Source organism: Lutzomyia longipalpis, chromosome 1, assembly GCF_024334085.1.
Source record: "Lutzomyia longipalpis isolate SR_M1_2022 chromosome 1, ASM2433408v1".
NCBI lineage: Eukaryota > Metazoa > Arthropoda > Insecta > Diptera > Psychodidae > Lutzomyia > Lutzomyia longipalpis.
In genome coordinates, this window is record NC_074707.1 from 18348770 (window position 1) to 18372456 (window position 23687).

The 23687-nt window shown below is 36.1% G+C and overlaps 5 protein-coding genes across 11 annotated transcripts; all 5 read right to left on the reverse strand.

Annotated features, from left to right (window-relative positions):
* Positions 1-2: 2 nt before the first annotated feature.
* LOC129795279 (protein Son) lies at positions 3-3815 on the reverse strand. 2 transcript variants are annotated; one of them, XM_055836369.1, is made up of 9 exons: positions 3161-3815; positions 2703-3103; positions 2264-2630; positions 1903-2193; positions 1507-1620; positions 1325-1438; positions 458-625; positions 219-398; positions 3-146 (listed from the first exon to the last, which is right to left on the reverse strand). In XM_055836369.1, exons 1-9 carry the CDS (start codon positions 3680-3682, stop codon positions 36-38), a joined length of 2268 nt encoding a protein of 755 aa, XP_055692344.1. In that variant the 5' UTR covers positions 3683-3815; the 3' UTR covers positions 3-35. The 2 variants fall into 2 exon arrangements, with proteins under 2 accessions (XP_055692344.1, XP_055692350.1); XM_055836375.1 differs by lacking the exons at positions 3-146; positions 219-398 and adding an exon at positions 780-867 and having other exon boundaries at positions 511-625; positions 3161-3805.
* Positions 3816-3924: 109 nt separating this feature from the next.
* Positions 3925-10190, reverse strand: LOC129795294 (medium-chain specific acyl-CoA dehydrogenase, mitochondrial-like). The gene is made up of 4 exons (XM_055836397.1): positions 9664-10190; positions 9096-9446; positions 8908-9031; positions 3925-4795 (listed from the first exon to the last, which is right to left on the reverse strand). Exons 1-4 carry the CDS (start codon positions 9676-9678, stop codon positions 4029-4031), a joined length of 1257 nt encoding a protein of 418 aa, XP_055692372.1. The 5' UTR covers positions 9679-10190; the 3' UTR covers positions 3925-4028.
* LOC129795289 (zinc finger protein 154-like) lies at positions 5490-7866 on the reverse strand. The gene is made up of 3 exons (XM_055836386.1): positions 7626-7866; positions 6175-7555; positions 5490-6110 (listed from the first exon to the last, which is right to left on the reverse strand). Exons 1-3 carry the CDS (start codon positions 7643-7645, stop codon positions 5565-5567), a joined length of 1947 nt encoding a protein of 648 aa, XP_055692361.1. The 5' UTR covers positions 7646-7866; the 3' UTR covers positions 5490-5564.
* Positions 10191-10323: 133 nt separating the features above from the next.
* LOC129795296 (aquaporin-11) lies at positions 10324-12404 on the reverse strand. 5 transcript variants are annotated; one of them, XM_055836443.1, is made up of 6 exons: positions 12107-12404; positions 11937-12037; positions 11432-11653; positions 11098-11372; positions 10792-10930; positions 10324-10714 (listed from the first exon to the last, which is right to left on the reverse strand). In XM_055836443.1, exons 3-6 carry the CDS (start codon positions 11604-11606, stop codon positions 10515-10517), a joined length of 789 nt encoding a protein of 262 aa, XP_055692418.1. In that variant the 5' UTR covers positions 11607-11653; positions 11937-12037; positions 12107-12404; the 3' UTR covers positions 10324-10514. The 5 variants fall into 5 exon arrangements, with proteins under 5 accessions (XP_055692418.1, XP_055692409.1, XP_055692398.1 ...); XM_055836434.1 differs by having other exon boundaries at positions 10324-10732; positions 11937-12010; positions 12107-12370; XM_055836423.1 differs by having other exon boundaries at positions 10324-10732; positions 12107-12370.
* Positions 12405-13503: 1099 nt separating this feature from the next.
* Positions 13504-19790, reverse strand: LOC129795313 (organic cation transporter protein). Of its 2 annotated transcripts, XM_055836465.1 has the most exons (15): positions 19502-19763; positions 16833-17011; positions 16476-16737; positions 16320-16361; positions 16190-16254; positions 16054-16127; positions 15870-15950; positions 15639-15807; positions 15405-15546; positions 15073-15321; positions 14914-15007; positions 14808-14819; positions 14621-14721; positions 14465-14545; positions 13504-14374 (listed from the first exon to the last, which is right to left on the reverse strand). In XM_055836465.1, exons 2-15 carry the CDS (start codon positions 16973-16975, stop codon positions 14189-14191), a joined length of 1701 nt encoding a protein of 566 aa, XP_055692440.1. In that variant the 5' UTR covers positions 16976-17011; positions 19502-19763; the 3' UTR covers positions 13504-14188. The 2 variants fall into 2 exon arrangements, with proteins under 2 accessions (XP_055692440.1, XP_055692448.1); XM_055836473.1 differs by lacking the exon at positions 14808-14819 and having other exon boundaries at positions 19502-19790.
* Between the last annotated feature and the right edge of the window lie 3897 nt (positions 19791-23687).

Consider the following 23687-nt stretch of genomic DNA (forward strand, 5'->3'; position numbering starts at 1 on the left):
AATTTTTCTTTAAATTCATTTACTGTGAAGAGAATTCACGGAAGTATCCCCAATTGCTGAAGACAGCACCGAGCAGCCACTGCTTTGGCTTCCTTCTTATTGTTACTCGGGGTTTGAGGTGTATAGGAAACTCCATTGAGGGTGACCTTTTAAAGAAATAAAACAAAAAGATGAAAAAAAAATCCCGAAAAACATTTTTCTTTCATTGAAAATCTTACTCTGAAAAGGAAATTCTTATGATGTCCCGGACCACTTTCCATCACAACTTCATAGATGGGTGAGAGCCATTTTCGTTTTGATGAAATCTCCCCCAAAAGGGAGACAGGATGTTTATTCTGCATTGCTTCCTTAGCCTGGGCAGCTGTCATCCTTCGCTTCTTGTTAGCTTGATGCGGATTCTGTTGATGAGAACATCATGAGGAGCGTTGTCTAAACAGGAAAAGTTTTTTGTTTTTACCTCTTCAATAGCAGCCAAACCTCTCTTGTCCAGCTTCACCTCCAGCAGGAGTGGCTGAAGAGAACCCGATTTATCCTTCCCAAGAGCTTCTCCTGGCCTCCAACCCATTTTCTGCAGCAAATGCATACCCATTCCACCCGAAACTGGGGCTGTACTGATGAGTTGATCCTGAATAATGACAAATTAATTAGAAAATTGTCCTTCTAGGCAATCCATGAGGTGGATCCCACATGAGATTCCCAAGATTCTGATTAATCTTCCCATTTTTTTTACAACAATAAAATAAAATAAAATTGATTCTTCAATGCTGCGACACACTTACCAGTCAATGCAAAAGGACGAATTCATATAATAAACTTAAGAGTGATTTCACGTATTGGAAGGAACACAGCGATGCTAATCTTAAATGTCTGAAATAAATTTTCAGGATACCTTGCTGCTCTACATCGGTATATCATCCCTCTTGATCTCGAGGGTTGATATACAAATGTCCAAGGGGAGGGAGGAGCTTATGATTCCAACATATGATCATAAAATTGACAAAAAAAATTGATTTGTTTCAGCAGATTTTGATTGAATCAGGACAGATGATTCAATTAAAATCTGCTCCGTGTGGCAAGGCAGCTGAGGTAATGCCTGAAAATTTATTAGAGGATCTCTTTTGTTTTTTTTTTTATCTCTCTCACAAAAACACCAATGTAGATCACTCAACGAGTTGATTCTCTTTTTAGTAAATAAAACTCGATCGAGTGATCTACATGGGTTTGATTCCTTTTTAGAAGAAGAAATTGTAGCCATAACGGATGTGGTGGAGAGGAAGAAAAGGCTCTGAAATGTTGTGATTTTACCATCATTAGGGTCACTTACTCTTTTAGCCCATGCTTGGAAGCCCGATTGCAATTCTTTTGCACTCAAAATATTCGCTCCTGTACTCCCGAGGAATTTCCCTGGTGTGAATTTTGATGTGGCCCAATTTGACATCTGAAAAGTAAAAGAATTTTTTTTTAAATTTGAATAAATAAAAATCTCCTCTTTGTAGCATCTCTTACATCCTTCTGTGTATTGTTCATTAATTCCTGCGCTTCCTTGTCCATTGGATTCTCCTGAAGCTTCCTCATGGCATTCAGTCTCTGCGTAATTATGCTGGAAACATCCAATTTTTGCTGCAAATATCCAAAAAATTAATTTCAAAGTAAACTTTCAACGATCCAGAGGCTGTATTCTCTGAGTGAAAAACTCTCGTGATAAACTCCCAAAGACTTTTTGCGGGGGAAAAAAGAGGAAAACTTCACATAAGAGTGATCATCTAATAAAAATAATGCATCCGTGATAAACTCCCGGAAGATTTTCCCGGTTTTCACATTTCTTTCAAATCGCTAAAGCCTTCAGGAGTTTATCACGGGAGTTTTTCACTCTTAGAGAATTCATGCCCAGGAGTAATTTACCAGAGATGTTGCAGCTTCCGGAAAGACACTTTCAGGCTCAGGTTCAGCACTAGGATGTGCTGGAGTTGGTGGTGGTAGTTCCTCCGTGGGAATTGTGTAGAAAGCCTGACTAAGTTGCTTTGCAGGAATCGGAGCAGTTTTCTTCGGTTCTTTTGGTGGATCTGGCTTCTTCGGCGATACTGGAACCCATTCGGATTCCGTGGCACGATGATGCTGACCCGATGACACAGGAAATTGCATAAGGAGTGCCTTTGTTTGCTCAGCTGTCTTTGGGGGAATTGGTACGGAGTTCTGCCCAAAAAATGAAACCAATATAAGCAAAAAGAAATTAAAGGAAATCCCGGAATCCCTTCAAACTTACCTTGATGTTCATCACAATAGGCCCTCGATCTTTAACCACAAACGGATGATGGAAGGGCTTTGCATTGCCATCTCTGTCATGATCACTATCTTCATTGGCAGAGGAGGCGCTTGAGAGATCGTTGAGAGTTTCCCCGTTTGAGAGCTTCTTGCAGTAGTCCGTAAGCTCCTCAATTGTCTTCCCACCATGAGTCATCTTTGCCAGGGCTTTAGCCTTATCAGCGGGGGCAAGATTTTGACATCCAGGCAACGTTCCATTCTTCAGCATAACAATGGCATTCTTCCTGGCGATCTCTAGCAGCTTCTTCTTATCAATCTTCTCAGAAGATTTCTCCGAACGTGATCGTGACCGGGAGCGAGATCTATCCCTAATTTTTGAAGAGAAATTTGCATCAGCCTCTGATTTAAAGGAATTAAATTGAATTTTATCAAAATCTTACCTCCTGCGACTACCCCAGAAGCGATCCCTGGCTCCTCTGTAGCTGCTCCCTCTGAAGCCATCATCGTGCCTTGACCTACTAGACCTCCTCTCGCGGCGTCGTCTATCAAATCCATCGTGAGAATCTCCTCGGCTTCTCAGCGGCAAATATTCCCTATGATGATACTCCTCCTCGTCGGATATACTGAAATCTGACAAATCCCTATCAATTCTCTTCCTTCTATCCTCAATTTCGTCCCTGTGGCGCTTCCTGGAACTCCTATCCCTGCTGTGATGATGATCCCTTGACTTTTCCTTCTCCTTCTCTACCTTTGTCGCCTCCGAAAGTATTGTACTATTTTTTAGGTCCTTAATAATGATTCTGTGACTCTTCCCTTCTGGCTCTTTCTGTTTCGAAGTATCCTGCAATAAAAAATTCCTTAAAAATGAATTCTTCGGAAGTATAATCAATCCTTCTACCTTCTCTTCTTCCTTCTTGCTCAATTCCTTTGTTGGTTCAACAACTTTCTCCGGAACTTCAATTTTCACCTTTTCCGGAGACTTCTTCCTGGACTTTTTGCTCTTTTTCTTCTCTTCATCCTCCTCTTGCTTCACCCTTTTTCCCCTACTCTTCTCAGACTGCTCCGAATCTGAGCTACTCTCCCCCTCATCCCCATCTTTCTTCTTTTTCTTTGACTTTTTCTTGTGTTTTTTGTGTTTCTTCTTCGATTTGTCTTTCTTTTCCGTCTTCCCGAGGATTTTCTTCGGGGGTGCTGCATTGAAAACTTGGAAAAGCTCCGTCAGGATCTCATCGGATGTCTTCATGGGTTCCACTGACTTTTTCTCATCCTCCTCATTGCGGGGTTCAATGCCAAATAATGTGCCTAAGAAGGTGGAAAGATCCGCAGGTTGGGGTTCTTTCTCCCGTGGCGGAGTCTCCTTTTCACGCTTAATTTTCCGTGGAGATATTGGAAGGGCCAAAGGTTTTTCTTCTTCTTCCATTCTACAGCTAATTCTCTTTGAATTGCACCTAAAAACTACGCTAAAAACTAATTTTAAGTAACTTTTTGAGATGTTTTTCTTGTATTGAAAATTTCACAATAAATCCCTTTCAGAAATATCCCGGCTGGCACAACATCATGGCCGGTCTGTTATACTTGTCTGTTATAACTCATGGCGATACTGAAACTGTACCAATATTCGTTAGAACAATTTAAAAATTATTTTTATAAATCAGAGAAAAGTTTCTTTTTTCACAAATCCTCTTTATTTTATAAAAATTCACCACCTGCACAAAATAGAAAATGATATTTTTTGCATTTTATTACATTCCAACTATTTAATTTCCCTAATTATTCATTCGCTTAGCAGCTTCGAGCATTTCACGGGAGATTACTAATCTCTGAATTTGGGATGTTCCCTCGTAGATCTGATAGATCTTGGCATCTCGCATTAGCTTCTCAACTGGATATTCAGTATTGAAGCCATTCCCGCCAAAGATTTGAACAGCATCCGTTGCTACGCGATTCGCCATATCGGATGCATAGCATTTGGCAATGGAGGCATAGTAGGATTTTCGCGGACTCTTCACGTCTACTTCATGAGCAGCCCGCATCCATGCAACCCTCCCGGTTTCCACGCCAATCGCCATGTCGGCAAGCATAAAAGCCACAGCTTGATGGAAAGCAATTGGCACGCCGAAGGTCTTTCGTTCCAGGGAGTACTTTGTGGCCTCATCGAGAGCCCTCTGTGCCAACCCTGTGGCTCCAGCAGCAACAATAGGGCGTGTGGCATCAAATGTACCCATGGCTACCTTGAATCCTGCACCTTCACCAATCAGAACGTTCTCCTTTGGCACACGCACATCTTCAAAGGTTACTCCACGCGTGTCAGAGCATCTCTGACCCATGTTGAGCTCCTTACGGCCAGGAGTCACGCCAGGTGTGTCACGATCCACAATGAAGGCGGTGAAAGCTTTGCCAGCAGGTGTTTTGGGATTAGGATCAGATCGTGCCAGGACAAAGTACCAATTGGCTACACCGCCATTTGTAATCCACATCTTCTGGCCATTTATTACGTATTCATCACCCTTCTTTTCGGCCCTTGTTTTAATACCTGAAATTGAAGGAAAAGTGTGGAAATTAAAAATCAACGTCTTTCTTTCCTAAAGGTTTGTTTATTGATTGTTCTCGAAAAAATCGTGGGACGCCACGCCAGTATAAAATGGCGTCACGTTATATCGAACCTCACTTTTTCGTTCAAAATCAGGCGCTAAAATTCATTTTTTTGTTTTGTGATAAGTAAAAAATTAAAAAATATAGAATGTTAGGGCCGTCGGGAAGTTTCTTATGAAATGTCGACGGAAAAAAAAAGAAAAGGATCTCAAATATTACCGATGCTGTTGTTGCTGGGTTGTTGTCAACACAAGATGGCCAAAAGTTAGTGAGTCCATGAAATGAATTTTCCCTGTGATTCTTTCGATTTATTACATTTTCTTGATTAGAAATAGTATGTGAAGTTATCTTGTGTAAAATTTGTCGTTTGCCATCATGTTCATCAATCATATACAGAATTCTCGGAATTCTCACCCCTTGTTCAGTTTTAAAGCTACGCGTCTCCTAAAGTTTCCCTAACCTTATTCCTAGAGTAGAAAATTTGATCCTTTAAGCCGGAAGACATTGTGTGAGTTACCAGGACAAGTACCTTACTACTGGACAAAGCTACAATTCTCTTTAATAACGGTTAAGAAGACTAAGGAAGACATCCTGGGCAATTCTCACCAGAAGACACAAAAGGTACGTGAAAAACATTTTATACATATGTATTTTCCTTTTATTCTCTCATCAACACACTTTATTATAAATTAATAATATATATTTCGTTTTTAATGGAGAGAATCGATATTTCCAAAATGAATAAATTGAATAGGAGTTTCAGTTTTAAAGGGAATCTGTATCCCTCCATGATTTGTAATGGGTTTAGCAACTTGCTCCATCCTATAGTGCTGAATCCCCAGACCAACTGGTCCTTGACCAGATGTCAAGATGGTCTGTGGTGACTGGTGGGGAATGTGAAGAGCCAGTGGAGAAGATTGTGGTGGTTCCAGCTGATGGGATGTATGTGACGCTTCCGCAGGAACAGCAGTAATGTCCGGAACTTTAATTTTCATCTTCTTTGGAGCCTTCTTCTTCAGTCCATCCACCTTTCTTGGTTTTGCTGTCTTATTAATGATTCCATGGTGTAGGGATAAGTGTCGAATGAGGTATCTCTTGGTCTGGAAAGTCCTTTCACAGTGGTCACATTTGAATATCATCGATCTGTGACGAGCATTTATGTGTTCTCGCAGAAAACGACGATCAGTGTAGAATTTATCGCAGTTGGAACACCCAAAGATCCTTCCGTTCCTTCCTGGTCCGGGTGCTATCGTTATCTGAAAATTCAAAAAGGAATTTATAAAACTCTGTATGGAAATAAAGAAATCTTCATCGATCTACCCCATCTCGGTGATCATCCATGTGGTATCGATAGGTGAGGATGCTGGTTAGTGTTTCGTTGCACTCTGTGCAGAAAAGCCCATTGAAGTGCTCTTCAATGCGATGATTCCGAATATCTGCCAATTTGTTGGCTACAAAATCACATTCCGGACATTTGCGTTCCTTCCCATATTCCGCCCTACTGCTCACCATCCTTGCGCAGGTAGCTCTCTGCTTCTCATTCATCTTTGTCCGCAGGTGGACTCGTTTGAAGTGCCTCCTGAGCCGTGCTTTTGTACCATAGGAATACCCACAGAGATCACATATTAGTTTGAGGTTTTTGTGTACGTAGTTTATGTGCTCTGTGAGGGCGTATTTGAAGATGTAGGCCTTGCCACAGGGTTCACATCTGAAGGGTCGTAAGAGTTTATCCGGATCCCCCGTTCCGTGAGCTACTCTCCTGTGCACAACTAGCAGATTAGGGTAGGCAAAGGCATCACCGCAGAGTTTACATTTGAAAGTTTTCTCCTTCGTGTGGGACACCAAGTGCAGGCGATAGGCGAAGGAACTCTTTACTTCTTTGCCACAATACTCGCATGTGTGAATTTTCGGATGATCCTTACTCTGATGATTCCGCCTCTCATTGATTGTGGCAAATTTCTGTGGGCACTGAGAACATTTGTAGAGAATTCCGCCATTTAGGAGTTCCTGATTGACACCCGGAGGAGCCTGAGACCGCTCATCAATCGATGGGATCACGTGCAGCCGTAGAAGATTCTCCGGGAAGGGCATTGCCTTTATATGCTCTTCCATGTGGATCACAAGAGCATTTTCAAAGCGGAAACTTTCACAGCAAATCTCACAGCTATACTTGCGCTCCTTGCTGTGATACTTCTGATGAATCTTGAGAATCCTACTTGACGAGAATCTACGATTGCACACACGACAGTCATGTATCATGTTCTTCTGGTGCGTCCTCATGTGGCATTGGAGGAATTTTTCTGCTGTGAAAATTTTTCCACACTGTGAGCAAGGAAATGGGTTATCATTTATCACTTTGCGATTGCTATAGTGCTCATCTAAGTGCTTATTCAGGGGGTAGACTTTTGTGTAGGAACGGTTGCAAATGTAACAATACAGGAGTGGCAGTATAGGATTTTTTCTTCCATCTGTTTCTTTTGTTTCCTTCTTCCCTGATGCTCCTCTAGTCTTCTTCGCCTTGTTCTTTGTACCCTTCTTCCTGCCCCGTTTCCTTCGTTTCCCAGATTCGGCTTCATCAAATGAGGAACTTTCTTCCTCTTCTTCATGGACATAATCCTCATTGTCTGAATGCTGTGGTGAACCATTCAAGTCAAAATCTTGAAGATCTCCTTGCTCCTGAACATTGTCTTCAAGTTCTTGCCTAGGAATAGGACAAAATTCATATTCCGGACGTGGAATGTCAAAGTACACAAGAAAAGAGAAAAACTTACTCTGATTTTTCATATTCCATATTTTCAATCTCAAATTTTACTGGATTCTCACGAATAGCACATTTCACGCTCTTTTTATTGCATTTTTTATTGTTTATAATGCAAATAAATACAGAATAAATCACGAATAATTAAGCAGAGATTTGAAAAGCAAGAACATCAAACTTTTCTTGACGGATGACCGAGTTATAACACACGAAACCCGACTGATTGTAAAGAAATTTATAACAGCTTATTTTCACAGATTATAGCACGCACAGTCGACTACACTAAACCCGGTTTAAATAAAGAAAAAAAAACAAGTTTTTCTTAATTCATGGATTTCTTATCAGGATTGAATGGAGAGAGTAAAATTTTTATTTAAAAATTGGCTAAAAGGAAATTTTTAACCGATTAGTTTTCACAACTGGTTTTCTAGATAATTTTTCCCATGATTCAGTGCCCATTTAAGATAACTAAAGAGTCTAAGATTTTACACTTTGTCAGAATCAGGGAAAAATCTTTTACAAAAATGGGTTAAAAAAGGTTTAAATCTTTAAAAAAAAATTAAGGAACCTAAATTAAGCATAAAACCTAGATTTACATAATTTTTTTACAGTATCTAGAAAATTACTTACGAAAAAAAACGTTAAGGAAAAAAAATTACCAACAAGAAATTTAATATATTTTACGCATTTCACGTTAATTAAAATGTCCCTTAGCAATTGTAATAAAAATTATATTACCCTGTTAGTTTTCTTCTTTGAAGAGCAAAACAAATAAAATATATAACAAGTCAGTCATTTAAATGCACGAGGAACCATAAAAGGTGGAAAGAAATTCTAACCATGTGATCTTTTTGTTTTTTAGATGCTAAACTATTAAAATATTCTACAATTAGATTAATAAATAGAAGCAGTATTTATTGAAACAAAATATTATTATCAGAAATCGATTAGAAATGAGAAAAAGCTAAATATAAATCACGAAACAAATACAGACAGAAAAATTAATGAAACTGATTAAATACTGATAACAGTTTAGTCTCTAACTGACCTGGGCTAAAGCATAGGATTAACATAAATCATCGAATATATCTTTTTAGAAGTTTAGTAAGATATTGAGAAAGTCGCCTATTTATCTATCGAGAGCTACATTGTAAAAGCGGCTAAGTCGGTTCGGAGCTCATATAAAGTTAGCCGGTTTCGCAATGTAGCCCTGGCTATGTTTTCTTCTTTCCGGCCAAATAAGAAAGTATAAAGATTTACGCGAGGAAGCAAGAAGAACAAAAAGTCCTACTTACCATTTACATCTGATCCTGCAGATGGTTCAGTCACACAGTAAGCTGCTAGAAGAGGCTCCTCAACTAGGCGACCCAGGTACTTTTGCTTTTGTTCTTTATTCCCAAAAGCAATGACTGGCATTTGCTGGAAGGTATGATTAAAATAGTTATTAGCTGGAAGAGTCTTTGTAGAATGTATGTGAACTTACACCCAGTCCTGTGCCCTCAATAGCTAGGCCAATGCCTGAGCATCCATAGGAGAGTTGTTCGGTAACAAGGCAACTATCGAAAAGTGGTAGCTGCAGACCACCAAATTCCTGTGGGATGTGGGCGTTCATAAGACCAAGGGAATGGGCTTTCTTGACAATATCCCAGGGAAATTCTCCGGTTTTATCGTGATGAGCTGCTTTCGGGATAATCTCTTCTCTTGCGAATTTCCTTGCAAGTTCCTGCATCTCCTTCTGCTCATCCGTAAGGGTCATGCTGAAGCCTGAGGAGTGTCTCAGGCTAGCCATGGATGGTACGGATCGACGCCCAAGGGTCTTCAAATGGCGAGAAAGCTACAGAAATAAGCGGTTTTATTGAACAAATCACAAAGCAATCATTTTCAATCCTTGTGGGATTACTTTATCAATCAAAACAAGATTGATTGGTGATAATTTTTTGTAAATCTTTTAAAATCTAGAGGGATTTTACTGGATTAACTCCTAATTCCAATTGCGGTGATTCTTCTTATCAGAAGGTGTGGAAATTGAGTTGAAATTTTAATCCTCTCACCTGTACAAAGGCCATGTTTGCAGGATGTTTGAAAGGATTACTTCCTGGGATGCAAATAAAATTAAATGAACGAGGAAAATTTACAAAATAACACAATCTCACTTGAATTGGAGTGACAGACTGGACTCAATTCACTGAGCTACAATTAATTCCGTGGCAGAGAGTGAGAGAGAATTGGCATGAGTAAAAGTAACAGGGTGTTCAAGAAATCATCGCAGAGTTTCCCATATAAAATGTTTTTGGTTCATAGAAGTTCCCTATGTTGAATTATTGTACACCCCAATATTTTTTTTACTCACAAAGCAAATAACTTTGCACTATGCTCGTGATCCAATCGATCTACCTTCATTCCCTGCTATCTTCCATTGAGATTCCTTGATAAATTTTTGTAGACAGACAACGCAATTGAATTGGCTTTCAATTGAGGTTTTTTTTTATCAGGAAAGAATTAAGAAATTTCGGTCAAAAACGTATTTTGAAATAAAGATAAGAGATTAAAAGCTTTTTCCACTGACTTGACTATATAAAAAACGAGTCAAAACAACCCGAGAGAGAGAGAAATTATTGAAGGAGAAATATATAAACGTAAAGATCCAAAGTCCAACCATGGACTTATACAACAATTTGATGATCTTAGCGGACGGGAAAAAATCCAACAAGTTTTGAAACAATTAAAATAATTTATTTTTAACATTATTTTGCTTCAATACATCACTTTTGAATTTATTGTCTCTTTGGAGGAGGTAAAAATTCGTAAAAATCTCAACAAACCGCTCAATGGCGGATGGTAGTCGTTACATCGATCTTCGTGATCAGAAAAAAAGTTCACTCACAGCGAGTATTGTCCAGGTCTATTCATCTTTGGATTTGGCGTCTCCCACGAGAATACTATGAACGGTTGGGAGTTTAAACAGAGGAACGGATAGAACTGCTCCTACACATGCTCCAATCCAGTAAACAATGATGTGCTCAATGTTGGTGTGTCCGGTGCATCCCCATTTGAGGGCAGTGGCAAGGACGGGATTGAAGTAGCCACCGGAGAGATTGAAAGCTAGAATTTTAGAAACAACTTTTGAGCTCCCGTCAAGACTGAACGGATATGTGCGCATGATTAAGCGGTTTCATTACCGGCCACAACGAGGCTTGTCCCAATGAAGGAATCAATCAATGTTGCGTGCTTAGGGCCCAATTCGCCAAGGGATCTCGATGCTAAACGACAAAGGAGTGTGGCAATACCCTCAATAATGGCTCCAAGATAAGGGTTGACCTGCCAAAGAATTAATTAGAAAGAGATTCATTAATCCTTCCTCCCACATAATCCATTTCATCCCAAAATCTTCTCTTTACTAAAGAAATTTAAAGAATTCATTTTCATGAATGTAAAAAAATTCGTAAAACTCGTTATTCGAATTTAAAGAGATTTTGGGGTTTTACCTGAAGATCTGCTGTGCATTCCGCAAAGGCCCTTCCCTCGTGCGTTGAAGCCAGTTCCAACCACCAGAGAACTTGGACAAAACGAAATACACAACATCCACCCATTAGTTGGGCCCATGTCTTTAGAGCCACATTCCTCGGTGATGTCTTCCCTTCAACCATATCCTCCATGTGCGTGTAGGGACAAGCCGTTGCATCACCCCAAACTTGTGACCACCAAACTGTTAAAAGGAATAGGTAGATGGCATATGTGGCTACACCAAAGTTGTCAGCAACTACAAAAAAAAAAATTTTAATTAAAAATGTCCTGGCAAGAATTTGAGGAAGAGCTTACCGATGATTAATTCAAAGCAGCAGGCACAGAGTTCAGCAGCTGCAATGGCTTCGAAGAAGAGTTCCTGCACAAGACCCTCCTTGACCATACGGCTGGTCAGCTTCCGGGCTGTCTGTGCGAGAGCGCACGAGATACCCATGTATCCCGTGCTGACTAGAAGTGCCGGCAGAGACATCGTTGTCTGGCCAAATCAATTGAGTTTAGCGTCACACAGTCGCACGACTGCCGAATGGGTGGAAACATTAATATTGGACCACGTCCAAGTTCAACAGAAATCTGGGCTTGGATGCTGTACATATTTTCTCATGCTCAATTCTCTAATTTTTTTCTTTCAATTGAATGTTGAGTATCTACTATTGGTTTTGCACTTGAACTACATCCAAGTACAACATGTTTGGATTTTTTTAAAAGTTCAAAAATGAATCTAAAAAATTCTGAGCAAAAGTTAAGAGATGCAGCACCTGCCAAAACTCATTCAAATTTCAATTAAAGCACTAAAACTTACCGATTAATTTTAATTTCTTTGGTAGTCGTGCTTTTATGAAGGTACTTCTATAATCACCTGTTCCAAATTTCTAACTGAATTGAACGCGTAGAATGTTGTCACTGATTAAAATACACCTCATTAGCTATTCAAGTTGAGTTTTTGTGAATAAAATTCTTTAGCATCTTTACCTCGATTGCGTAATACACACAAGAACGAGACACAGAACCACGAAAAATCTCTTTAAATCAGACGCACATAAATCACATCACATTTTATCTCAACGTATCCAGATGATGTTATCGCAAAACACCCGCAAAGTGCACTATAGAGGAGGGATCTTCATCAGCTGGCTGCACCACATACAGCCCACAGACTAATGTGGTTGATCTCATATATGAAATTTTTATATTTAGATCACCTCGCTCTCTGTAACGGCTGAGAATGTTTGCTCGAAAGAGATTTGCAAGTGGTGCTTAGGAGTCAACAAAAGTAAAAAGCCCAACAAGCTCAATACATAAAAAACATTCATCGAGAGAACTCACAGCATCCAACGGTGCTACTACAGAAAAATCTCTCAATTCTAGAAACGCATGTTTGAGTACGTCCAAGTGCAAGATGCGAGATAACCACTCCATTTACATTCCATCATTTACAACACTGTTGTATTCATGTGTTGTGGGATCGTAGGTTGATTACATTATAAAAGTTTTAATCCAGAAGAGAAATGGGCGGGCTTGGAGGTCTGTTCAAAAAGTTCAAAAACTATCTCAAAATAAAAGAAAGAAATTTCTTTGATTAGAAAATACAATTTATTTTTATATCAAATCATTATTTATTTACACATTTCGCTCTCCGAATTATAGATTTAGATATAAACTGAAAATTTTGGCGACAGTGGCGTAGCCAGAGGTGCACATGGGTGTCAAAATACCATTAAATTTTAGGCAGTTCTGGATTTTCTTTAGAGGTCAAAAGGAAATGTTTTTAGATGAAAAGTTATAAAGAAAAATTTTAAATGTTGGAATTTTAACACAAAGACGTCAAACGTTAGAAATGAAATGTCAAAAATTCGTCGAAAATTTGAAAGAGAAAGTCTGTCGTTAAGATATGAATGTCTAGTTAGGGAATGAACGTAACATATTGGAAAGGAAATATCAACGTTAGAAAAGGAGACTCAAACATTTTTTTTAAGTTTTTAATACATTTAAAAAGTTAAAAAAAAAATGAAATTTGTTTTTAAAAAATATACTTGAATAGAATTGGGTACACCTTTGTGATTTTTTTTCTTTATAATTTTAAAGGTTTTAAAGATTTTTTATCGGTATTCCTCAAGTTTTTGCACTACTTTGGTTCTTTTTTGCAGTTTTTTTTTTTTGTAAATGAAACCTCATAACGAGATTGTTCGTTCACCCATCCCTGCACAATCAACAAGGTTTTTGTAAACTACGAGCTTAAATCTTTGTGGTCATTAGTTCATCATTCATTCTAACCATTCTAACAATCAAACAGATGCAATAAAACTCTTGCACAACATTGGCAATAAACATTCAAATAGGAAAGATCAAAAATGGAAAAACCAGAAAAATAATTTGATTGATTTTTTTAATTACATTAACACGTTTTATGGCATGAAAAATTGCACTCTTGTGGTATTTTTTTTCTTAGTTTTCTTACATTACATGAGTAAATCTTGGTTTTTATAGAATTTGCAGTTTTCAACAGGAGATACTTAAGTCTATTCTTCTTTTAGCAAAAATCTATAAAATAGAAAATGTAAAAAAATCATCTAATTCTACAAAATGGCAATCAAATTAAACATTATCTCTTCATAGTCAAAGATTAACTTCTTGCGGTGATAAATTCGTTCTTATTTGGTCACTCCCATCTATCTGGGAGACTTAAAATATGTACGTATGTTTGTCAATTTGTGTCTTTTCACAAAATATTTACAATTTTAAATACATTTTGTTTGTGTTTTGAAAAATATTGCTTCTACGAGGTCTCAAAGTAATTAATTTTGAACAAATATTGACTTTTTTGAATCCAAACAAACAACCTCTTCAAATTTGTTAAAATTTATATATATCAAAATGAGTTAGAATATTTCAAAAGCACAACCAAAAGAGAGAAAAATTACAAATTAAAAACACATCAAAAAAGTTTAGAGTATAAAAAATTGTAAATAAATTCAAACTCATTGAGTCGAGTCATATTTCTCAAAATTAACTATAAATTGATATGTTTTATCAACTCTACTCTATCTTCCACGATCAGCTCTCTTTGAATGGTGACGATGTAAGTTCAATATCTTCTTCTGTCCTACCTAAATTCTCAGCTTCATCCACTGTATCTGGCAATTTCTTCCTCAGCGTCTCAGGGAAGAAGAAGGCCGTAATGCCGGCAATGAAAGAGAGTATCCCGAAGAGTATTAATGGTAGTGGTTTTACGTACAGTCCCTTAAAAAAAAAACAGAGAATAAAATAAGAAGTTTGAAATTCTTTAAAATATTCCTAAATTCTGAACTAAAAGAAAAAGTTGGTACTCACAAGAAGAGGAACGAAAGGAGCCAACATAGCACCAAATCTAGCCATTGTTGACAAAGCACCAACACCTGCGCTTCGAATTACCTGAAAGGTAAATCAAAAATCCAGTTCAGTCGATTATTCTTGAGAATTAAAGTTACATTCTTAATATTTCCTTACCGTTGGAATCATTTCAGCACTGTAGGTGTAGAGAACTGAGAAGGAAATTGTAATTCCTAGCTTTCCTATTAAAAATAGCGAAACAACAGCCCAAACGAGATCTGGATGAAATAAAACACAATTTTAGCATAAAACAATACCTACTAATTTTCATGAGACTCCCACACAGTATTAGATTTTTAGTTACCTTCCCCACCAACTTAAGAGCGATAGTGTTAGAGAAGCAAAAGAAAGCGATTAAGAAATATTAGTAAGAGAAAGAATAAATTATTCTATAGTACAAAAATAATTACCTGCGTTGATAAATGCTCCAATAATACAGGTAACTCCACTGAGGAGAAGAGAGAGTCCCAGGGACCATCTTCTACCAATTTTATTCATTGCAATCTACCACAAATTTAAAGAAAAAAAATATTAAAAGGTGACCGTAGATGGTTTTATCGATCATTTACCCAAGCAAGAGTATATCCGGGGATTTCGATGAGACAGACGAGGGCATAATTCAAATATTTGTTCCCACTGAGACTTGTGGAGTTCAGCGATAGTCCGTAGTAGACAAAAGCATTGGTGATCCAATTGTAAATGAGGATGGCAAATCTTATCATGAGGGTCTTTGACTTGATGGCTTCCTTCATTACAGCAACCTGAGATAAGGATTTATCCGTTTGTTCATTAAGTCCCTCTTTGGAGTCGGTCAATTCCTTCAAAAAAAAAAAATCACAGGTTTTACAAAAAATTAAAGGTTTTATCAGAGAAATGTTTCATTTTCTCTCTCTTTCCTTACATTGTCATCGCTGTCTTCAAATGTGGCAAGAATTGAATCTGATAGTACAACACCATTTATCTTGGCTGCTCGCTTGATTATTCGTCCCGCCTTGTGCGTGTGCTTCTTAGCCAGGAGCCATCTCACTGACTCCGGAACAATCCTATTTGTTAATTAAAATTTGTATAGCGCGTGGCGATAGTATCGCAAATTCCTTTCAAGTATTATTAATATTATTGTTCTGTTGTGCCTTACCAGTAGTAGAGAGCAAAGAGAAGTGGCGGTGCTGAGACTGCCAATTGAACAGTCACCCAATTCCCACTTAGCCATGCAACAAGTCCAACAGCCGCCTCTCCCAGTGCATAGAAGTAGTTTAGTACATTCCCTGACATCTCACGTTTACTCCGTCCAACCATTTCCACACCTAAAAGATAAAATTAAATGCTAAAGTTTTGTTTCAATGGAATTATAGTAATTTATTTTTACCAAGAATGAATGCAAGTGGATAGACCCCCGATGTTCCAATAGCATTGAGGTAGGCAAATACGATGAACATGATGTAATTGCCTACAATGATGATAAACATTTTGCATACATAAGTTTATCTTTTGTTGTGGAAAAATATTCCATAATTTAATTCAATTTGTAGTAAGTACTATATAATATTGACCTGCCAACGCTTGACCAATTCCCGTGATAGACATGAATAGAATACTGAGAATGAATACAATTTTCCGGCCGTATCTGAAAGAGAAACGAACATTAAACAAAATGTTCTTAAAATGTAAAGAAATCATGCTAAATACCTATCGGCTAGAACGCCAAAAATGAATGATCCTGATACGATTCCGAGGAAGTGCATTGTACCGACCTAAAAATATAAACAAAATTTAGCACGCGTATATCAACGCGATAAATACTCCAAAATTATCTCACCAGACTCAATTTCCAATGATTGGCCATGCATGTGATAGACCACTGCGATAGCGCCATGGTGATTAATGTGGATTTACAGAAAGAAAAAATATAAGAAAAAGCACAAATCATCGGGATTATCTCATAACTGATAGTATACTACAACATTGTACTAACTTCTTCAACAATCGTCTTTTCGGATGGATCGTACACCCATCGATTGCACTCCTCAACATTGCTCGAGAACATATTTGGTGGGCACTCATTGAAGGATGTTAGGCTATGACTCCGGCTGATTGTTGCGTTATCCTGAACAAATAATTTACACTGTTCTGGTGTAAAAATTCCCCGTGAATCTGTCTCTCCGGGTACAGCATAATGTATCCAAGATTCATCATAATTCGGATTGATTGGATCGTCACAATTGGGTACGAAACACCTTTTAAAAAAATCCCATTGTTATGCCATAATCATGAGATTGAGTCATAGATCATCGCTAAAACTTTATCACATCACGCGTATATCTCGACATACCTGTAATTTGGAACACCGGCTGTGAAAACGTACGACAAACTGTTGGCAGCTCCAAAAAATACCGGAAGACAAATTAGCAAGTAATTTGTCAATTGAAATTTTCCAAATTCCCCAATTTCATCCAAAACGCGATCAAAATCCATCTTTTGAGTGTCTCTCTCCGCACTTTACCCCACAGTCTGCAATACGATACACAAATAAAATAAACTCATCATAGCAGTAAAATTTAATGCAATATCAATGTGAAAATGCATATCATTGTCATAAAGATTTTTTTTTCATACTGTAAGTTAGGGTGATGTGGGAAGAAAATTGGGAAGGGATAACAAAATAAATTCAAGAAAATACCTAGATTAGAAGCTTATGAGTTGAAACATCTTCCTCTTTTTCATAGATTTTAAATAATTGAATAATAAACTTTCAAAAGAGAAAAGTTTCTAAAATCACCCCAATTGACGGTGCATGAAAGCTTTTTGTTCACTAACAAAAGAAACCGCGAATTTCTACAACATCAATGGCATTGATATGAGATAAAGGAAAAAACATGCAGCTAATAACGAAATGTTATTAATAAATGAGAGTTTTGGTTTCTTTCAAATCTTAATTTTGTTTAGGACGATTCTATAATATTTCACACGTGAGTCTAACTTAAATTTTTTTATTTGTAAGATTAACTAACTTACTGAATTAGAATCTTTCCAAAACATTTTTAAAAGCATAAAATCTTTTTTTTACGATATAGGTACAATTCAAATGTGTTAAATCACTTTCTTTGACTGTCCGAGCAGTTTATCGCATAAATGTTTGATATGGAAATTAATTCTTAAAAGATTTTAGCAGAGTTGTTCTATTTTTGCATATTGATTGCAGCTGTAATATTTCTCACAATAATCAATAACAATTAAATTTTTTTATGTCAAGTTTGTCTGTTTTATGATTTATAAGGAAGTGATGGAAGTGGCGGAAATGAAATAAGATTTTCCTGAGAAACAATGTTAAAAAAAATGAGACCAAGCTTCTAACATTAAAGAAATTGTTGGTCTTATACTTTTCTCTAAAGGTCTTTAGCTAAATGTTTTCACATAATTTTCACGTAAGAATACTTATTATTGTGTTTTTGATGTGATTTATTGCCAGACTCTCTGTGCAAATAAATTTATGACAATTTAAGAATTTATTACATCAGGATTGCAGTCAGTTTGAATCAATTATGCAACAGATATCAACCCAAATCATGTCTTAATTCAAAGAAACCTCTTTTCATTGTAGCTGCTGTTTTTGTAGTAAAATTAGGGGCTTCAGATCGAAGAAAAATCAACAAATTCTTCGTGAATGATTTTTCTTATTTTATCAGAACATAAATTAAATGATTTTCGATCAAATTCAACTGTAGAATAATAATTACGAATATATTATAGCAACATATAACTACTTATTGAACAATCGTTGGAAAATTAGAACCACATTTCTTAACATTTCAAAGTAAATTACCCTATATCGCGTAAAATAACCTTGGTTTACAAATCAAGATGACTTAAGTTGTGGCTCTTTAACCCTTTCACTATAAATTCTTACTAACGCATTCTAAGATTTCAATTTTCATGTATCTGATTATATTTCCTGAAATATTAGCTCCAGACGAAAAATTACGTAACTTATAGTAATTGTTAATGATGATCATGTAATCCTAATGTTGAGAAAGGGTTAAAATAATGCATGATCAAATTCATAATGAAGAAAAATGATTATTCTTACAGGCGTAGGAACTTTAAAAGAACTTTCAATAATTTTCTAAAAAGATTGGTCATTCTTTTTGATAAACTGATAGATCAAGTTTTGCGTTGATTTCCTAATCGTATAATACATAAAATTAAGCATTATTTGTGAAAAGAATTCTTCGAAAAAAACACAAATTATCACCTTAATGGTCAAATGATTTTTAAAAATAAAATTCATACATCTTCTAAAGTTTAGAAAAACGTGGGATTTATTCGAGATTCAATCAAAGTCTTGGCAATGATGTTCGGGGATAAATCTAATGATGTTCTTATCATTTAATTCGTTAGACTGGCCACAGTTTTTCCTCCAATTGGAAGACAGATTAGCCGACTGCCGACTTTCTTCTCGTCCAATTGGAGGAAAGCTGTCATGGATTTTGACGAATGAGCTGATTTTCCAAGGCGACAATGCCTCATTGATACACATCGATAGACATCAGCGTCCTCCACCAAATCACTCTAATTTATCTTGGTGCGTTGCATGTAAATTTTTCCGCGTTTCGCACTTTGGATGGATATGATCACGATGAGGGAGATCGTTCTGATCAGCCGAAGCTTAAAAATCAGCAGGGGATTTTTTGTTGTAGAAATACGATTCTTGGCTATTATTTCAAGGATTTAAAATAAAATTAAATATTGAAATGATTTGAAAAATTAAGGATATCTGATAACAGTCAATGTAAATATTTTTAATCCGAAATGCATGTTTTTGCTGTTAAAATATATTATGGAATTCCTGCATTGAATGCAGAAATTGACACGGCACACGAGAATGACACCAATTTTTAGGAAAAATTATTTTTAGCTTGAGAATTGGGGAATCAGCGTGAAAATTGATAAACGAAAGATCTTTCAACCTTTGGTCACATTCGGCAAAAAAAAAAGACTCACCAAACAATTTAGATGGGTCTGCCTTGGGGCACTGATAAAGTCTTCACATGAGACACTCCTCCGGTAAAATGAAGCAACCACACAACCTGTTGATGTTTCCAGGCTCACCTGATGTGGAAGAGTATCTGAACTCGACCGCGACTCTCGCGTAAATAAATCAAGTGATAAACACGAGAAAAGAGACACATATCACTTTTTCTTTTCATGAGCAAATAAATATTTGCACGCACATCTCCCACACTGACATCGCATTAGCTGCTGAACGTCATCATATGACAGACACTATAGCCATGAAGTTACTAGCATTTTGTCTTTGTTTAAAAATTTTCGGTTTCTTTTATCTTAATTCTGTTTATTTTTTTCTGTTGCTAATGATTTATGATTATTAAACAGCTTAATAAATCCTTTGAGCTTTATACGAAAAGTAATCCTAAACAAGTAGTGTATCACTGAGAAGTGAATTCATCAGATGAAAATCCAGAACATCAGCTTAGGGAATTAAAATAATATTCCCATATCTTTGAGAACGTTTTAAGGCGTTTTTCATCTGTGAGGAAATATGGGTAAATTATTGACAAAAAGCTCAGAAAGCTCATGATGTTTGATTTTTCTTCACGAACTTTGCATACGGATGAGCTACGAGCTTTCAGGTTTTGTGATAAAAAATCATCGAATCCATTGAACGAACAAGTGACGCTAAAAAGAATAACTTCCATTCTATAGATTAATAAGTTTAAATATCTTATAAAAATTATTATTTGAAAAAAAAAATCTTTGTTTATTTAGTCGAAGATTTTGTTCTATTGTTTCTAAAGACTTCAGGCACTTCAGGGTACGTACACCTTCTTCTATATAATAAAGAAAGGTCTCTCTATAATTTCGTTCCTGTTCAGGTATGCATTTCTACACCGTTGGTCCGATCGCGATGAAATTTGGTACAGAGACTACTGATACTAGGCGGTTTTTACCAACGATATTCATTTTCGCCCCAGAGCCTCTCTTCACATAGCCCCCATATAAAAATCGTGCTTTTTTGAGTACTTTTTGAATTTGGCGCGATAAAAATGTAGTTTCAAAAGCCACCACTGCTAATTTTTGGTACATTTCGTTGAAGAGAAAATGAGACAGTGCACATCACTGGTACTGTCTCCCTCACATTTTCAGTTTTTCGCAATTTTCTCGCGTTTTCCGCCGAATTTCTCAGCGAAATCACCTTTTTTGTGACCAGGATGCTCAAAATTTCCGCCAGAAAAAGTCGTACAAAATGGTTTTTTTAATCCGGCGAATTTCGCACCCAAATTTTTACTGAAGCTCCCCGGGGCCCCCTTAAGCATTTCCCGCGTAGGCCAAAGTCGCAAAAATGAGTTTTTCCCGGAAAAATAAATTTTTAAAAATTTTTCCGCACAACTACAAACAAACATTTCACGCACACAAAATGCCAGAGTGAGAGGAAAGTATTTCCGGGTTTATAAACAGATTCGCGTGAAGATAAAGGAGAAAATGGTTTGACAAAAATTTAAAATGACCGTTGATGTTGTTTTTGCCTACTTTCAGCGGCGAAGATTTTTCGCCTTTTCTTTCAAATGAAAATATTCGTTATTTTGTAGATTTTGCACATAAATTTTTCATAAAGTCCTTTTGTAAATTAATTAATGATGCGAAAAAATCAATTAAATATTTCGAATAAAATGCCAATAATTTGGAGCAATAAAAAGTTGAAAACTCTTGCTTTAAACGCTTTTTTAATCATAATTTAGATTTAATTTTCTTCTCAATTTGCCCCTATAATAAAATTATATATTGCAAAATTGTCATTCTCAAAAATTCTATACAAAAAAAGTACAAAATAGTTCAATTTGAACAATTTAGAAAACAAAAAGATGCAATTTGCCTGTGATGGAACATTTTCATTTAGCAAATAAATCTGCGGTATGTGCTATATGGATTGCTAAAAACCAATTGAAAACACAATTCAATGGCTATTATATATAGCCAATATATTAATTTAGTAGATTTAATGTTTGCTCCAAACATACTGCCCACAGTTCCCAATTTAACAATGTTCAACATAAACTTTGGACTCTAAATTAACACCTCATTGCAAAATTGACAGGGGGAAACGTTTTTAGAGTTTGTGCCTTTTACAATTTCATTTATAATTACTTAATTTGTGGGTATAATTAAAGATAGAAGAGCGTAATTATATTTTAAAAGCAATTCTTATAATTATTTTTATTATAATTGAATGAAAATCATTAAATTGTATCGACGCTCCCAAAGATTATGAACCATACTCCTGTGTTCAAAGATAGGAATATGGTTCATAATCTTCGGACACGTCGGTATTAATTAAATTAATAAAATTGCACTTTTTATCAATTTCAGCATTTTATTTGAAACAAAGAGCATTGGAAAAAACGATTCTACTATATGTCAAATTTTCTCTGACATAGTTATGCTGGTTATGCTCTTTTCAATTCACATGATTCATTGAAATTATTCAATTGCAGAAATAAAATTATTTTTGCTGTAAAATGCAATATAACGTCCAAATAACGTATAAAATATCGTTTTCAATATTTTCTGCAAATTTAGTAAATTTAACGAACCGAATATTCAAATTGTTCTGTATTATTTTTGCTATATTGCGTTCTCTTTAGTATTTTTCATTCATAAATTCATTTCCGTTCTCTAGTTGAATTCTATTTCACGATGCAATTCAATTTTTGAATTAAATTAAATAAAATCTACATAAAATGCTTGTATTTATAGCATAGGTACCTATGTGAATTATGCAAAACTGGGATAAATAATTCCTCTAATGCGATAAACAATGGATTAGTCCTCAATAGAAAATCACAGTGATGGTCATAAAAATTACTTATGAATCTTTCATTGATTTATTGAATAGGAAGTTAAGTTTTAATAATAATCGGGTATAGGCATTCATAATGGATTAGGCTGTGTATATGGGGATAGATATGGAGTTTGGGTTTACTTTGAGCTAGCAAAGGGATGGAGAGCACTATAAAGGAATAAGTTTCTATATCAAAAACTTTTAAGAGAATTTTAAAAGAGGTTTTGTGGTTAGTGCAAGCAACCCCTGTTCTGAAAATTTTCTCATTTTCACTCCTCAATGGGACGGATTATGGTGTAAAATTTTAACCGTGAATCTGTAAAAGCAACAAAAAAAATCAACCACCCACAGTCACTTCATAATGCCTTTAAATCCACATTTATATGTTATGCATGGTTTATATACTGAAAAAAACCTGAAAATCCCCCTCATTGTTACCAAAAAAAAACAACCATACTTGGGCGAGGAAATACTCGATATTAATGGCAAACGGGGAATTTTTGTGTGTATACCAAAAATTTACTTCCTCAATTGGACATTCACATGCAAATCAAGCGTCATAAAGATTATCAATTTTTATTTTGAAAAAAAAAAGCAGAACAAAGCTATTAAAACTCTAAAATTTAGTTTTGTTTCAATGGTTGCATTTCAATGGGGTAGTTGAGAATTTAAAGCTTTTATATGTAGATTATATTTAGGGAAATAATAAAGAATATTTTTTCTCTGAATTAATGACTTTTATGATGTAGATGATGGTGCAAAATAAACATAATTGTAAATGTAGCATTCCACAGACAACATACGTGCCTCTTTAATCTTCTAATATGCGAATGATTGTTGTGGAAATGTTTATTTGGAATATGTGGTGGAGAATTTAATTGTAACAATTTAATCGGATGTGACACACCCAAAATCAATCCCACCCTTGAGACTTTGTATGTTGGTTGTGTGGAAATTCACGAAAGGAGATGGAATTCCCGCAATTTTGCCATGAAATTTGGTTTTGTGAATTGAGAGTGAAATCGCGAAAGAGAATTAAATGGGTGCGGGGAGAAGTTTAATTTATGTAATAAAATCCAATTAAGTGGTTCGATGTGGTTTTAACGGGTGGGTGATGTCTTTTTGCTTATAAACAAAACATTACTCTGCCACAATGTTTATTTCCTTCCCTTTAATCAATTTAACATAACAATTAAACATAATATTATGTACATATATGAGGGATGAATCGTTTAAAATTTTAACGACTGTTTTATTAATTCCAAGAATAAAAGCTCTATTTTTATATAAATCGTATCAATGGGGAAAAAGTTATTTTAAACGAGGAAA